Source organism: Schistocerca serialis, chromosome 6, assembly GCF_023864345.2.
Source record: "Schistocerca serialis cubense isolate TAMUIC-IGC-003099 chromosome 6, iqSchSeri2.2, whole genome shotgun sequence".
Classification (NCBI taxonomy): Eukaryota; Metazoa; Arthropoda; class Insecta; order Orthoptera; family Acrididae; genus Schistocerca; species Schistocerca serialis.
In genome coordinates this window covers 198,840,265-198,857,249 of record NC_064643.1, presented here as the reverse complement: position 1 = coordinate 198,857,249, position 16,985 = coordinate 198,840,265, and the positions used below count along the sequence as shown (strand labels likewise).

At 44.7% G+C, this 16,985-nt stretch overlaps 1 protein-coding gene across 1 annotated transcript in view; it reads left to right on the top strand.

Moving 5' to 3' along the window:
* The first annotated feature begins 277 nt into the window (after positions 1–277).
* LOC126484748 (probable cytochrome P450 6a14) overlaps positions 278–16,985 on the top strand; it is a 112,149-nt gene continuing 95,441 nt past the window's right edge. The window contains exon 1 of the mRNA XM_050108342.1: positions 278–424. Coding sequence (XP_049964299.1) covers positions 278–424 — 147 coding nt within the window. The remainder of the gene's footprint in view (positions 425–16,985) is intronic.

Genomic DNA, 16,985 nt, shown 5'->3' with positions numbered 1-16,985 from the left:
AACAGTGAAGGCTTCAAACAATTGCTGTCAAAACGAAATTATTTTTTGCAGAATAAATGTACCACGTAGTGAAATGCCTTTGCCTGACCTCGAAGAACTGCTATTATTATGACTCATCTATTAGGAATTATTAACAAAGAATTGAAATAATGAATTCTTCACTAATCACAAATGGATAACCTTATTCAAGTAAAGAACGACATTTCATCGAGCCGGATTTTACAGGTCGTTCATAACACTGACAGCTATTTTTACTACAAAAACTAAGTTTACAGACATGGCGTCACAGTTCGAGGTTCTTCTTGCTGTCAACTTGGGAGACTTTGCTGTAGGATTTACTCATGGAGATGGCCTGCCCATAATCCAACACGCTGCTCGTTATCGTTGTAGCAATGTACCGACGCATGAGGAAGTTATTCTGCCAGTATGTGGGAGGGTAGAAGGATGAAGATCAGCGACTGGAGAAGAGCTGCGTCGCTGATCGAGGTATTTTGCAGGTGAGCCACGCCACGTTGCATTACTGATGACGTAATACACGAAACAGGTTTGAGAGCTACCTGATTGTACATAGCATATTAGACACGGCCACGTTTTACTGTAAATGCATATCTGGTTCGTTATGAACATCCTATGTGACAAGTCAAACCTCTCCTCAAGTGATGATTATGACAGCTATATGTTTGTTTCGTTGCAAGAAAGGCATTACGTTTATGAAACGAGTGTGGTTAGAAGTGTTAAACAGTAGAAATTCGACAAAGATTTTTTTTAAAAAAGTCTCTGAAACCCTTATTACACTCGCACACACGCACACACAAACACATGCACATACACAATCGCACACGCACACACACAAACGCACACACACACACACACAAACGCACACGCACACACACAAATGCACACGCACGCACACAAACGCACACGCACACACACAAACGCACATGCACAGACACAAACACAAACACATTCGACTTTATGCCTTCTGATCAAAACATAAAGTGGACGTAAAACATGGCATATCAGTATTTGTATTCCACAGGCATAACAGATCTAGTGGTTGTCTTACCATAGTATGAAACCACTAGTTAGAACTGTGTCCTATTCATATGGGAGCCAGGGTGACTTCATTGCGTCAGGGTGACCGATATGAGGTAGGACTTGGCCGGATGGTTGGCCAGTCACAACTTCTCCTGCAGTCGTATGTCTGCCTGACCTGCAGGATAATGGCACATTGTGTCACGTTGTGTTCCCCACAGGTCTCCTTGGCTGCATGATCTGCTTGCTCTTTTCCACAAATCCCACAGGCCCTAGTTCCGCTCCATCATATTATTAACAAATTATATCCATTCTTCTCGCACCAGATAATGTTGACAGTCTAGCCCGAATGCCGATTAAATGGTTGTTTCAACGCCACTGAGGGGCTTTAAATTTAACACCGACCTAAGACGTAGAGTTTTATCATGCCGGGAAGTTGTATGTGGCATTAGTTAAGAGAGTGCCCGAACTATAATAATGATACGGAGGAGACTTGAAAATGGAAATGTCCCATTTAAAGTGTAGAGACTTACCCTGAAACGTTTTGTAACAGCAGAGCTTCACTCAATATGCGAGCAACACGAGCGACTGGTTGAAGACGACATTCTAGACCATCTACCAGGTATCAGCTGCTCGGGGCGAATATGTAATGTCCAAAGGATCTGTATACTTGAATTTAAGAGTCCGAAGCTCTATTGTTTTGCTTCAGAGGCAGATAACAAAGAAATTGTAACTGTTAGATATGTTATAGACCCACTCACTATCCTTTCCGTAGAAAATACACGCAGACACACGGTGGTAGCGGTGCGGTGCCTCAAATAGTTCGACTGTAGTCCTCTCTCCTTCCAGGTGAATGCTTTGTTCGGCTGATGATGGTAGTAACCTATCAAAACTTAAAACTGTAAAATGTAGATTGTGAATTGAGATATGTGAAAGGTACCCTGGTAAGGACTGTTTAAATGATTGAGAATGCAGGCAAAATTTAGTGTACTAACAATATTTATTTTCCCAAAACAGACATAAATTATGCTAAACAAGTTATTGATTGAATACCGTAAACAACTAATATGTGATTTAAGACTACGCTGGACAAGGATCCTGGGTGGCAGAGACAGTTTGACTAGTGGAGTGACTCAAGTACTCTGGCCATAAAAAATGCGGATTACGCAATCTGAATTGATCTGACGCTGAGCAGACTTTGATCAAATCAACTGAAGTTTCTCTACATAGGTGCAGCTGAGAGCAAATGGCGATTGAGATCTGTACGCCCTGACAATACCAGAGTGGCAGTATGCTACCCTGTTTGCTTCGTGTGGTGATGTAACTTGCAGCTGGCGAAATGTGTGCACCGGAGGTGAGACGTGGAGGCAGCACCTGTGAATCGATCGTGGCCACGAAAGAAATGCAAATTCGCATGGTCTAGCGATCAGGCAGGCGGATTGCAATTTACTCTCTACCAGAGCCCTGAAATCACAGTAGATTTCTGTGTGTGACGCACCCGTTTGCTGGTCGTACCAAGGAACAATTTGGCTAACTTATATGTCAGAGCGCACAAGGATAGCAAACGTCAAGACCGGTAACCCAAAAACTAATAAATGTGCTCTCGGCAAACCAGTAGTCCGAGACGTTTGAAGTCACACTGTCGGTACGGTAAGAACTTCACCACAGGCTCCCCAGTCTAAACTACTCGCAAGTGAAGTAAGTCTCAGGACAGGTCCCAAGTACCAACCACACAGGCCAGAGCTTCGACCAGAAGTGCTTACCAGACCGAAGTCCTGCACCCGAGAGCTACGCACCTCTCCAGGAAAAAAAAATCCGTTTCCCCTCAAAATGCACAAACGACACCGTCTTCACCCCATCTTGAGCCCATCACAGGGCTCCAGAGGCGCTAAATCTCCCCTCCCACACGACAGCACAAACTCATGTCGAACAAGGACAAGAGTTAATAAATCTCCGTCTCTGACAAAAAGAAACAGCCAATTACTGGCTTTTTTAAAGTTTTTGCAGAGGGGGAAGGAATGATTTTTTCCAAAGTCATGTCTCTTTCCACAGCAACAAGCGAACAGTTACAATCCCACTGATTTTTATCTAAGTCGCCTGTGGCTTGGAGCTTGTTAGTCCTAGCTATGAGTGTAATAAAGATTCTATTTCTAAACGTTTCTCAAATGGTTCAAATGGCTCTGAGCACTATGTTACTTAATATCTGAGGTCATCAGTCCCCTAGAACTTAGAACTACTTAAACCTAACTAACCTAAGGACATCAAACACATCCATGCCCGAGGCAGGATTCGAACCTGCAACCGCAGCAGTCATGCGGTTCCAAACTGAAGCGCCTGGAACTGCTTGGCTACAATGGCTGGCTAAACGTTTCTCAGATGCTGGGGTTTCATACACAACCAAGGCAACCGATGGAAGTGGTTCACTGGCCTATTTCCACTATCAGTGAACACAAAAACAGGTGAATTTTTATTATGCATGGCTCTGCACACAATGCCCAGTTTACGACTACACTATGTAGACACATTCCTTTAGACCGTCGCCCCAGCCCAGGCTTCCACTGGCGCCACGGCAGGTAGTGTGGCATTGTTCTGCTGGAGACCTGTCTCGACGAGGGGCTGCCCTGTCTACCCTGTATGGCTGTGGACCTGTTCAGCAAGATTTACTATAGGATGGGCTCGCCGCCAGTTGCTTTCAACTCCCAACATGCCATTTCTACAAGCTAAGAATCATAAAAATTCCTTATGCTTTTTGGCCCTACCTAGCTCCATCAATGTCTGCTCAGGCTGTTAACTTTCTAGAGTCTAGCTCGAGGTGTGTCAGGTTGTAACGAAATTTTTAATAATTTTGGCATGCAAAAAATAGGTGAGAGAGTAACTTGTCCTCTCTCATATGATCAGACGTTGGCATACCTAAAATCATTGAGATGTTTTCAAACGTGGCCAGAACAGTGGTGCTACTTGGATATTACAGTTAGTCAGTGTCTGCTAATTATCGTTATATCCAGCATTCAAAGCTCGCGATATGTGTAACACTTCATAACACTTCTACATTTTAGGAACTAGACACACCTTCTGAATTACTCCACATGACGGATATAATTGAAGTAATAACTTATTTTTCAACAGGAGCGTCAGTTCACCCTTGACGCGTTTTTTGTCGAGTTGCTGCGCAGACATCTGGAGGAAGAGCAATAAAGCCGTGTTGCCACGTTGAGTGAAAATTCGGTCACTGTAGAGAACAGTAGATTTTGGTTTGAAAGAGTGTTTCTCGTTTTGTGATTACATTATGACTCACTCCAGAAGATGATACTACTTATTGCTCTGCTTCCGGGTGTTTTGAAGGGTGGTTGTTTCCATTCTGTGCATAATACTTCGACGACCGTCCCAACCATCTTCTTCAAGTACTGCCAGTTCTGTTTTTGCGTGGATTCCACAAATAGTCAGAAAACGTCGCAGAACCTGAAGAAGTTGACTTTGTCTGTCATTGAAGCATTATGCATAAAATAATAACAAAAGCTCGGTATAACTCTCGGAAACAAACCATTAACCAGCTGTGAAACGAAAATGTGAGAGTTCATGGGGTATTAGTTATTTGTTAGTATTACTAGTTGCTGAGACATGGACTGCCTTGTGTTGTTACCTGGAGGTTAGAAACAAGGGCAATATACTTTGTACCGATTCTGTACTCTGCAAAATTTATGATAAATGTAACACTTCATAACACTTGCAAATTGTAGGACTAACGCAACTTTTGAAGTACTCTGCCTGTCGGGTGTCATAAAACTAATAAGTTCATTTCCAACAGTAGAGTCTGTTCAACCTCGACGCGATCCCTATGGAGTTAGTACACAAAGGGCTGCAGTGAGAGGTAGAGTAAGTATGAGTGTAAATTCGATCACTGTAAAGAAAAATAGAATTTGGTTCCAAAATGGTATTTCTCGTTTTGTGGCCATGTTATCACTCACTTCAGAAAGAGATACTCCTTAATGCTTCTGAATGTTTTTCAGGATTGTTTGTCTCCATTCTATGCACAAATCTTCGTCGACCATCCCAGCTTTCTCCTTCAAGTGATGCAAGTTTGCCGTTATGTGTACTCATTTCTTGGACTCCAACCAGTCAGCAAACGTCGCACCATCTGAAAAAGACAGCTCCGTTGAGCGTTAAAATAGTTTGCATAAAATAGCAACAATTCGACGAAACCCCCGGAAGCACATCATTAAGTAATCTCACCGAGACAGCTTTAGGCTTCATGGTATGTTAGTTATTTGTTACTATTACTGGTTGACGAGACTTGGACTGACCAGTAATGTTACTTGAATATTAAAATAATTCACTGTACACTTAATATCGATAACTGTACCATGCAAAATTCGTGATAAATGTAGCACTTCGTACAGATGTACTTATCAAGATAGCACAGATTTCGAATTACTCCACATGTTAGATATCATAAAACTAATAACTTCTTTTTTAACAGGAGACTCAGTTCACTCTCGACGTTGCAAGGAAAGGAGAAATACTACGAGGGTAAGTCAATTATTATCCGCAAAGTAGCTATAAAATGTTATTGTAATCAAATAGGTAACTTATAAGAACATTATCTTTCGACATACTCTCCTTGCGTTTCAACGCACTTGGTCCATCGTTGTACAAACTTCTTGATGCCCTCATGAAAGAAGATTCTCGGTTGAGCTGCGAGCCAGTAATGCACCGCTTCTTTCACTGCTTCGTCCGAGGCAAATCGACGGCCCCTTAATGCCTGTTTGAGTGGACCAAACAAGTGTTAGTCAGAAGGGACTAGATCGGACTATATGGAGGATGATTTGAGTTTCTGAAGCGTTTCAGCAGTGTGGGCAGCAGTATGCGGACGGGCACTGTCGTGCAACAACACAACGTTGTTTGACAGCAATCCTCGGCGTTTGTTTCGAATTGCCTGGCAGTAAGCATCTCACACTGTAACGCACACTGTTTATTGTTGTGCCCTTTCCCCATAATGTTCCAGTACTGGACCCTGTGCGTCCCAAAAAACCGTAAGCATCAGTTTTCCTGCGGACGCTTGGGTCTTGAACTTTTTCTTGCACGGCGAATTTGGATATTTCCATTCCGTACTCTGCCGTTTACTCTCCGGCTCGTAATGATGGATCCATGTTTCGTAACCAGCAATAATCCTCTCTAAGAAGTTGTCCCCTTCGTTATCATAGCGATCCAAATGTTTTTGCAGATGCCTAAGCGCGTTTGTTTATGCACCTGTGTGAGTTGTTTTGGGACCCATATTGCACAAACTTTATGAAATCCACGTCTGTTGTGGATGCTTTCCTAGGCAGAACCGTGACTAATTTGAAGACGATGTACCAATTCGTCAATAGTTAATCGTCTGTCTAAGAGAATCATTTCACGTGAAGGCTCGATGGTTTCTTCATTTGTGGCGGTAAACGGTCGGCCGGCTCCTTCATCGTGGGTAACACTTGTGCGACCATTTCGGAATTTTTCCGTCCATTCCTGGACTCTCCGTTGTGGCAGAACACTGTTACCACACTGTACCGAAAGTTTTCGATGAATTTCGGCCCCTGATACGCCTTCCGACCACAAAAAACGGATCACTGAACGTTGCTCTTCTTTGGTGCAAATAGACAGCGAAGCAGCCATGATTAACAGCACAGCAGCGATAACGAAACTAACCTAGCAGCTTGAAAATTGCAAAGATATAACAACAAATAAACAAAGCATGCGTCCAACGTAAAACGACAGTACTACCAAAATAAACAAAAATATAACTAAATTGCGGATAATAATTGACTTACCCTCGTATATTGCTATGGTGAGTATAAATTCGTTCAGTACAGAAAAAAATAATTTTATGCATCAAAGTGAATTTCTCGTTTCATGACCACGTCATGACACCCTATAGAACAGAACGAGTTACTTGTCCGAAACTGCAACTGTGCGTTTTCAGTATCACTGAAATGCTATCAGTCTGGGTGTATCGCCAAGCCTACGAGTTTCTATGGTCGAACTCTAAATTTTTTATACTGAATCACGGATAGTAATCAGAATACGAAACGCTGTGTACAAGTTTTATACGATAATTTAAGGCTTGAAAAACATGCAATATGGTTTTGAGTTTCTGCTGAACACAACACCTAATTGGGGACAGTGTTTGGAACATAGTGAGTTAGAGGGAACTCTGTCCAAATCCCTATTCTGCTCTTCTTCTATAACAGTTGTGAATGCGTGAGCAGATCTACTTATTCCTGTTGCAAGAGTACAGTTTTTTGCTCTGTTATTGGTAGAGTCTACTTCAACTCGAGTATCAGCAGTACAATATGTTGTGTACGCTATCGCAGTACCGAGTGCGTTTCAGAAAACGTTTTCCCTTATCTCCTCCTGCTGATAAAACAGTTATCGAGTTTTTCGTACAGTTTCACGTTCAGCGTCCAACACATTTATTTTTTGTCATTTGGTTCCGTTCTCTGATGCCCTATCAATGTCTATTTTGCTGTCATATAATTATCCAAAAAGCCCTCTGAATTTCAACTGAACATTAGCAAAATGTGTTTTAAGAAATTTTACGCTTCTAGTATGGGAACGAAAACCAATACTCAAAACTCTCTCAGTTTCCTTATGCGTAGAACCAACTTCAGGACAGTGACGTATCTACTAGTCTCCCGAACCTCTTGCCATGGTTTTGCATCTCCACCTGCAATTCAACTATTTGGGCGAGGACACTTTCCGGGGTATGTCATCTTCTTCCGTTGTCTGCTGTCCTATTTCGCCCCATGACAATATTGGATTTCTCAGCGTCCAATATCCCGCACGGTAGCCAGTCCGTTGTGCGGCCGTCATGTAACTATTTGGTGGTAGCCCCCTGACATCACAGGGATCGCACTGCTGATGTCTGAGCTGTAAACTCCCCATGTATGCCAAGGAGTAGATGCCTGTCTTCCTGGGGCATCAGGAATCCCGGCAACGGCCATCATGCCAGGTGGCCTTTGCTGTGGCTTGGTGGCGCCCATGGGAAGAGCCCCAGATTGGAGTGGATGGCACCAGGGCGGATGACCCGCAATGAAGCGGACGAAGTCATCCCTTGCTGGTGACTGTACGGCGCCAGCAGTCTCTAAGAAGGGCAAGATCGAGTACAATGCTGACAGATATGACCCTAAATCGTTTCCCTCCCTCGCTACACCAAGGGAGGAACATAGGGCTACAGAAAGAAGAGAGCCATATTCGCCTCAGTATTTAGTCTTTAGCAGAATGAATGGGAACTCCTTACTGCCTATGAAGCTCCAGTTTTTTGTTGAACATCTTGAGGATAAGTTTGGGGAAGTGACAGTGCCGTCCAAGGTGAGAAGTGGTGCAGTCTTGATTCAAACAGCATCCCCAGCCCAATCCTGGTCGTTACTCGCTTGTGACTGGCTGGGTGATATTCCTGTTTCCGTCACTCCCCATAAAAGCTTCAACATGGTCCAGGGGATTATTTTCCATCGCGACCTCCTCTTGCAGTCTGACGACGATCTCCGCGCCAATCTAGAATGGTGGGGTGTTCATTTCATCTGGCGCGTTTACAGGGGACCCAAAGACAACAGGGCTGCTACCGGTGCCCTCATCTTGGTCTTTGAGGGTGATTCATTTGCCTGAAAAGGCTTAAAAGGTCTAGGTGATGGTTTACCACTGTGATGTTAAACCATACGCCCTCCCCCTATTTGGCCCTTTAAGTGCTGGTAATTCAGGCACATATCATCCCGCTGCACTTCCATCGCCACATGTCGAGACTGCGGACGTCCACTGCATCCAGATACTCCATGTGCGCCTCCTCCCACTTGTATCAACTGTGGAGAGCAGCACTCCTGCTCGCCAGACTGCACAGTATTCAAAAAGGAGCGGAAAATCATGGAGTACAAGACCCTGGAACGGTTGACTTACCAAGAGGCTAAATGTAAATTTGAACAATTACACCCAGTTCCATTGACGTCCAAATATGTTGCAGCTACATTACCATCGCCGTCACAAGTACCAGTCATACCACACTCTGTGCCACGAACAGTGGGCTCTCCAGGCTTCCAGAATACATCTGCCCTGTTGGTGGTAGGGGGAAAATCTCGTTCTGTTGCTCCCAAAGTACCTACTTTGGGAGCAAGGCCCCCCCAAATGCAGGGGACATCAGTCCCCTCCCACCAGCTGGAGAAGCAACATATTCCTCCGGCTCCTCTCATGCGCAAGGGGTCCCTTGGGACTCTCTCTCCCAAGGTCTCCACTAATGCCACAGCAGACACTCGCCAGTGGCTACAGGAGCCAAAGGCTGCTGGACGAAGAGCTTCACGGTCTTCCTCCATGCCTGAAGCTACCTTGGAGAAGCCCTCCCAGCAAGCTCCTAATGAGAAACGAGAGAGCAAGCAAACAAAGAAGTCTGCTAAAATAAAATAAAGGACCCTCCGGTGGACCTGAAGATGAGGTGGAGATCTTAGTGTCCCCTGAGGACCTGGATCACACTGATGCCTCATCCACAATAGGAATGGATACAAATACTCAATCGGTGGCAGCAGGTGACCCTGAGGGGTAACTGGCCTCCTTGCATTCTTCATGCCTTCCCCCTCACGATAACATCATCCTCCAGTGGAATTGCTGCGGTTTTTTCAACCACCTGGCTGGCTATGGCAATTGTTAAGCTTTACACCTGCTTTCTGCATTGCCCCCCAGGAAACCTGGTTCCTGGCAATTAGGACCCCTGCCCTCTACAGCTATAAGGGATATTACAAGAACTATAGCGACTATAATAGCGTCAGGTGGCGTTTGTATCTATGTACTTAATTCAGTATGCAATGAACCTGTGCCCCTTCAAACTCCTCTTGAAGCTGTGGCTGTCAGGAAATAACTGTCTGCAACGTATATCTTCCTCCATGTGATGCAATACCCATGAACGCATGGGCTGCACGGATTCAACAACTCCCTAAACCTTTCATACTTTTGGGAGATTTAGAGATGTCGAAACTTTTTTCTCTCAACTCGACCTTTGTCTCTTAAATACTGGGGCCTCCACACATTTCACTGTGGCTCATGGCACTTACTCGGCCATTGATTTATCCCTCTGCAGCCCAAGACTTCTCCCATCTGTTCACTAGAGACAGTGGACAGATGACTTGTGTGGTAGTGGCCACTTTCCCATCTTCCTGTCACACCCCCAGCGCTGTTTTCCCGGACGTCTACCAAGATAGGCTTTAAAGAAGGCAGACTGGGAAGCTTTCACCTCTGCTGTCACTTTTGAATCTCCCCCACACTGCGCCGTACATTTACTGGACCATTACTACGAAGCATGCTATAATTGTTACAATAGCTATAAACTAATAACTGTGCTTTGCGTCTATTATACAGTCGGAACAAAATCGATATAGCAATCGACCCTATATTACCCTGGGGTCTTACGATAATTTCGAGGTTTACTTTACATGTGCCAATTTAACCGACCACAACAAATGACGTTTCTAAATTTGAGATTTAAATTTGGCGCAGGTCACCCCAATCGCCTTCCCGCACACCACGGAGGGTCTGCACTTCAGCCCGTGCAGCTCTTCAGAGCCGCCACGACAGACGCTGCATGTGTGGGGGCACCGCTGTGAACGTGACCTCTGGAGAGGACCGTTTGGCTTCCAAACGCTGTGACTGCGATACCGTTGCCAGTACCACCTGAAACCGCAGTTGCCGATTCAATAAGTATTCGGACTAAGGGTATCATTTTGGAACAAGGAGGCGTTGTGGTAACACACGCGACTCGCATTATAGTTGACGGTAGTTAGAGTCGCTTTTCGACCATCAAGATATAGGTTTTCGATGATCAAGGACAACGCATGGATGGTTCCTTCGCAATAAAACTCTTGCGTTTTTCCTCCCCAGGGCGAGCTCCTTGTGTCATTACCTCTCCATCGATGGACGTCAGTCCCAAATATTTCCTACTTCTTTTTTTTATTTGAGTAAGAATTTGATTTGAGAAAAATTAAAAAAAGAAGCTATTGTCCTAATGGTATGCGAACACAAGCACTTCGGACCCACATGATCATTTTTCCAAAATTTGCGAAGTAAGTTTAACTGCAAAATCATTGACGCTATCGATAACCACTTACAAGAGTAGAGAGGTTACACAATTATCTGCATCCAAGGATAACAAAGTAGTCCCAGTAAGCTCGACACTTGCTCATTAGCTCAGTGAGCCACCTGTAATATAACCGTAAACTACACAGGAGCTAAGCCGTAATCGACGAAATCCTTGGATTGACCAACCGACTTTTTCCACTCTCGGCCAGCATCCATATGAACGTCTCTACAAAACTCAGCCTCTTTAAAGCCACAGTTATTCTAGCCATGTTGTATGGTTGCTCCGACTGGGGGCAGCCCTGAGCATCCAACATAAAACTACTGCAGGTTTTACGAACTCGATGCCTTTGGCTCATCCTTTGGGCACCCAGGTGGGACAGGGTCCACGACTTGTAGCAGGAACTCTACATGCTGACTGTCCCGGTATTTATCATCTACCACACACGCCAACTTATGAGCAAAGTGGACGCACTGAGGCCTTCGACAAGACAGTTGGACTACACTGAGGCAGTCGCCCTGCACACTGGCACCACATTCAGGTACCTCGATCCACCATGGAAGCGCCACAACAAAACATTAAATAAAGTAAAATGAAATCAACCCACGGCTCACATTGCCTCAATCTCCACCTCAGAGGGACTCGAGGACCTCTCCGAGCCCACAACCTTTCTTACGCACCCAGGAAATCCAGCCACCAAGGTGGTAGCATGTCAGCACACAACCACCCAAAAAAAATTGCCTTTCGGTCGGATTGTCGTGAGTCAGAGGTCAGTCAGTATTGACAGTATATACACAATTGACCTGGAGGCATTGACAGTGTGATGAGTTTTCCTCAGCCACCACTGTACTTGCTTCATGCAACGTTGTCGCGTGTTTCCGATAGTGGCCAAGTGTAATAATATCTATTTCACCAAAAGTAATAGTTATTTGGTAGATTTATGGGGAGTATGATATGAGTCAGACTGCGTAGCATGTTCATCTGGATCATCTAGAGGCTAGGATTTTGTCACCATCTGGAGTACTCCATGGTGTTCATGGCTGTACAAGTAACTACAACCTGAGAAAAAATTAATACAGTAATTCTATCTCAAAAACATAATAATGAAAAAGATAGGAATAGCTGAAGGATTTTAAGCTGTTTTGGTAAGCAATTATGACAACTTACTGTGTATGTCCCCAGGGATTTAATGTGAAATAATAGCAGAAGCACAAAATATGCGAAGGTGATGTAGTGAAGGTTTGTAGCATTGTAAATATGAAGATTTAACGGTTGTGACTTAAAACCAATAATGAGTTCAAGGTAATACTGTTACTATTCAGTGCCCCTGTGAACGATGACTTAACCAGCCACCCATCGCTGGTCGGCCCCAAAATGGTTCAAATGGCTCTGAGCACTATGGGACTTAACTTAGAAGGTCATCAGTCCCCTAGAACTTAGAACTACATGAACCTAACTAACCTAAGGACATCACACACATCCACGCTCGAGGCAGGATTCGAATCTGCGACCGTAGCGGTCGCGCGGTTCCAGACTACAGCGCCTAGAACCGCTCGGCCACCCCGGCCGGCGGTCGGCCCCATTTCGGTCGCAGACTTCGAGAACATCAACACTGACAAGGGAAACTCCCCATCGCACCCCTATCAGATTGAGTGGTAAGGTGGACCAGTGGACAGCCCGTCAAAAACTGAATACAGATGAAAACAGGGAGAAGGTGTACTGAACTGTGAAAAATAAAAAGCAAAATAGAAACAGTGAATAGTTCAAACTTAGCAAGTCTAATATTGAGGCCCGATGAACGGCCGTGGCGTCGTGGTTAAGTGGTCACGTTTGTTGGACAATAAGGCGTACGAGCCGGTTTCGAAACTCCCTCGTGTCCCTTTTTCGTTTCACAACTGCCCATTCGGTCATTGAAATGTTTGTTCTTTTTCTGTAGTCTTGGCAGTTGTTGTACCATACATTGATTATGGAACATGTGTCTTGTGGTAAGATTACGTTACCGTAGCAAGTAAACGTGATGAGTAGTGAGAGCAGGCGAGACATATTCGTCTCACAGAAATGAAAACGACAAATAAATGCCGGCCGGGGTGGCCGAGCGGTTCCAGGCGCTACAGTCTGGAACCCCGCGACCGCTACGGTCGCAGGTTCGAATACTCCCTCGGGCATGGATGTGTGTGATGTCCTTAGGTTAGTTGGGTTCAAGTAGTTCTAAGTTCTAGGGGACTGATGACTTCAGAAGTTAAGTCCCATAGTGCTCAGAGCCATTTGAACCATTTTTGACAAATAAATGGGTGTGAACTATGTTACACCAAAGAAATTCAAGAGTGAAGATTTCCAAAACGGAACGCAACTTCAATAATGTTGAAAACATATATAGAGAGAGAGCGCAGAGAAACAGTGTGAATGTGAAACTGTTGCTTTCATTTGTTGCAGCTTATGTGACAAACTATTATGTTTTCATCATTTCCTTGGGAGTGATCGCATTCACATTTATACGGACACCTACATCGCGCAAGGAGGCATATCTCACTCACTCACTAGTCGTACAAATTAGGAGCTTCGGTAAGACATTTCTATCATGTGACACACGTACTGTCACTAATGTCGTGTGTAACAAACCCGACGTGTTTTTCGATGGAGGATTCGGTTGAACTGTCGCTTTGTGATCAAACGTTTGCGGTTCCCATTCGAAAGCCATTTCCTTTCGGCTCCTTATAGAGTAGTTGTGCAGAATCAACTGTCATTATAGGTCCCTTCCTCACACCTCGCTGTTGCAAACGGACGTTACACCAAGACACAGAGACAAATTTGAATAAAGCGAACAGCGGAAAAAAATGGTACGAGAGAGGTTTGAACACGGTTCGCCGGGGTAAAAGTCTAAGGACGTACCCACGACGCTACTTCTAAGTGTCTTTCACTTCTTGTTGTTCAACCATTCACTGTTTCTATTTTGGTTTCTTTCACAGTCCGGCGCACTTTCTTTCTACGGTCGTGCTTGTTTGCGTTCAGTTTTCGACGAGCTGTCCACTAGGCCCTCTTACCACTAAATCCGAGGGGGGGGGGGGGGGGTGCTATGAGGAGTTTCCCTTCTGAGTAATAGGAAGACGAGAAGACGATAGCCTGCGTTCTGCGAGTAGACTTTTACAGAAGCCAACACAACACCGTTGATACTATTTGTTTGAATTTAAACCACATCTGATCTATGCTCACATATTCCGATTGGATGGTGTGGAGACTGTCTGTTAGCAAGTCATCAAGCGAATTTTTTCTGCTTTTTAAAATGTATGTACTTTGCATCTATTTTTGGTGGATTTGGATATTACAGTGTTCAGTCTCGCTACAACAACCTTCTGGTCACTAATCCCTGTGTCCGTCATGATGCTCCTTATTTGCTCAGGATTATGTAATGCTTAGAGATCAAATATGTTTCCGCAACCATTTTCACTTCGAGTGGTCTCCTGAACTAGTTCTACAAAATAATTTTCGGAGAATGCATTCAGAACGATTTTGGACGATTTCTGTCGCGTCTACACATCGAGCCGTCTTACTGCCTTGTTCTATACAAGCGATTGGCACGATACGTCAGTGGTAGAGGCCCACCTGCTAGCACTTGTACATCTTCCACAGCACTTCAAAGCAATCACTGTGTTCATTTGTGGGAGTGATACATATTTCGTCTGGCGAGCGTACACGGAATTCCACAAGGGGCCCAATTTCTTCAAAATTATGTGCGCCCAGAGGCGTATTCGACGCTACTACTTCGAGTGACTTGTCGTCCGTACTTGCATGGACTGCGTTTTTTTCGTGGGTACTTCATCGTGTGTTCCTATACTTTGCAAATGTGTAGAAGGTATGACCGGCCACGTAGCAGTTAGTGATCGGTTTACCTGCGAATTATCATTTGGAGTTATGGGTGTTTCCTGCGCTTGTGATTTGGTCGTGACCTCTTGATGCTATTATAAAGGACGTAGCCTTACTAGCATATGTGTCTAGCGAACCTTGTTTGTTAGTTGAAAACCATGTTCCATTTGGGAGTCCCTGCAAAGTCCAATGACTCGTAGGTATTGGGCCCTCATATGATTGGCAGTCCTAGAGTTCATACTCGTTCTAGGTTGCCATGCACGCATGATCAAAGAACGAAAACGTTGTAGTTGCCTTGTCCTTCCAAAGGAACCATCCTGGCATTGCGTCAGGCGATTTAGGGACATCACGGAAAACCTAAATCAGGATGGCCGGACGCGGCTTTGAACCGTCGTCTTCCCGAATGCGAGTCCAGTGTGCTAGCTACTGCTCCACTTTGCTCGGTCTCCCCTGTTCACTTCTTTTTTTTATATGTCCGGGCTACACTAAGAAACTGCTGTAGAGATTTTTGTAAAGTCTTGCAATTACTAGGACTGATACCTCGCCAGTATCGATATCGATAACAGGCAAAAATCATCGAGATTCTCGATTCTCGGCGTGGACGAGATATCCATATACATACAGGGCTATTACAAATGATTGAAGCGATTTCATAAATTCACTGTAGCTCCATTCATTGACATATGGTCGCGACACACTACATACACGTAGAAAAACTCATAAAATTTTGTTCGGCTGAAGCCGCACTTCAGGTTTCTGCCGCCAGAGCGCTCGAGAGCGCAGTGAGACAAAATAGCGACAGGAGCCGAGAAAGCATATGTCGTGCTTGAAATGCACTCACATCAGTCAGTCATAACAGTGCAACGACACTTCAGGTCGAAGTTCAACAAAGATCCACCAACTGCTAACTCCATTCGGCGATGGTATGCGCAGTTTAAAGCTTCTGGATGCCTCTGTAAGGGGAAATCAACGGGTCGGCCTGCAGTGAGCGAAGAAACGGTTGAACGCGTGCGGGCAAGTTTCACGCGTAGCCCGCGGAAGTCGACGAATAAAGCAAGCAGGGAGCTAAACGTACCACAGCCAACGGTTTGGAAAATCTTACGGAAAAGGCTAAAGCAGGAGCCTTACCGTTTACAATTGCTACAAGCCCTGACACCCGATGACAAAGTCAAACGCTTTGAATTTTCGGCGAGGTTGCAACAGCTCATGGAAGAGGATGCGTTCAGTGCGAAACTTGTTTTCAGTGATGAAGCAACATTTTTTCTTAATGGTGAAGTGAACAGACACAATGTGTGAATCTGGGCGGTAGAGAATCCTCACGCATTCGTGCAGCAAATTCGCAATTCACCAAAAGTTAACGTTTTTTGTGCAATCTCACGGTTTAAAGTTTACGGCCCCTTTTTCTTCTGCGAAAAAAACGTTACAGGACACGTGTATCTGGACATGCTGGAAAATTGGCTCATGCCACAAATGGAGACCGACAGCGCCGACTTCATCTTTCAACAGGATGGTGCTCCACCGCACTCCCATCATGATGTTCGGCATTTCTTAAACAGGAGATTGGAAAACCGATGGATCGGTCGTGGTGGAGATCATGATCAGCAATTCATGTCATGGCCTCCACGCTCTCCCGACTTAACCCCATGCGATTTCTTTCTGTGGGGTTATGTGAAAGATTTAGTATTTAAGCCTCCTCTACCAAGAAACGTGCCAGAACTGCGAGCTCGCATCAACGATGCTTTAGAACTCATTGATGGGGACATGCTGCGCCGAGTGTGGGAGGAACTTGATTATCGGCTTGATGTCTGCCGAATCACTAAAGGGGCACATATCGAACATTTGTGAATGCCTAAAAAAACTTTTTGAGTTTTTATATGTGTGTGCAAAGCATTGTGAAAATATCTCAAATAATAAAGTTATTGTAGAGCTGTGAAATCGCTTCAATCATTTGTAATAACCCTGTAATTAAGTCTGTATGGTACTCTCAGTACACGTGTCCAACTCGCGC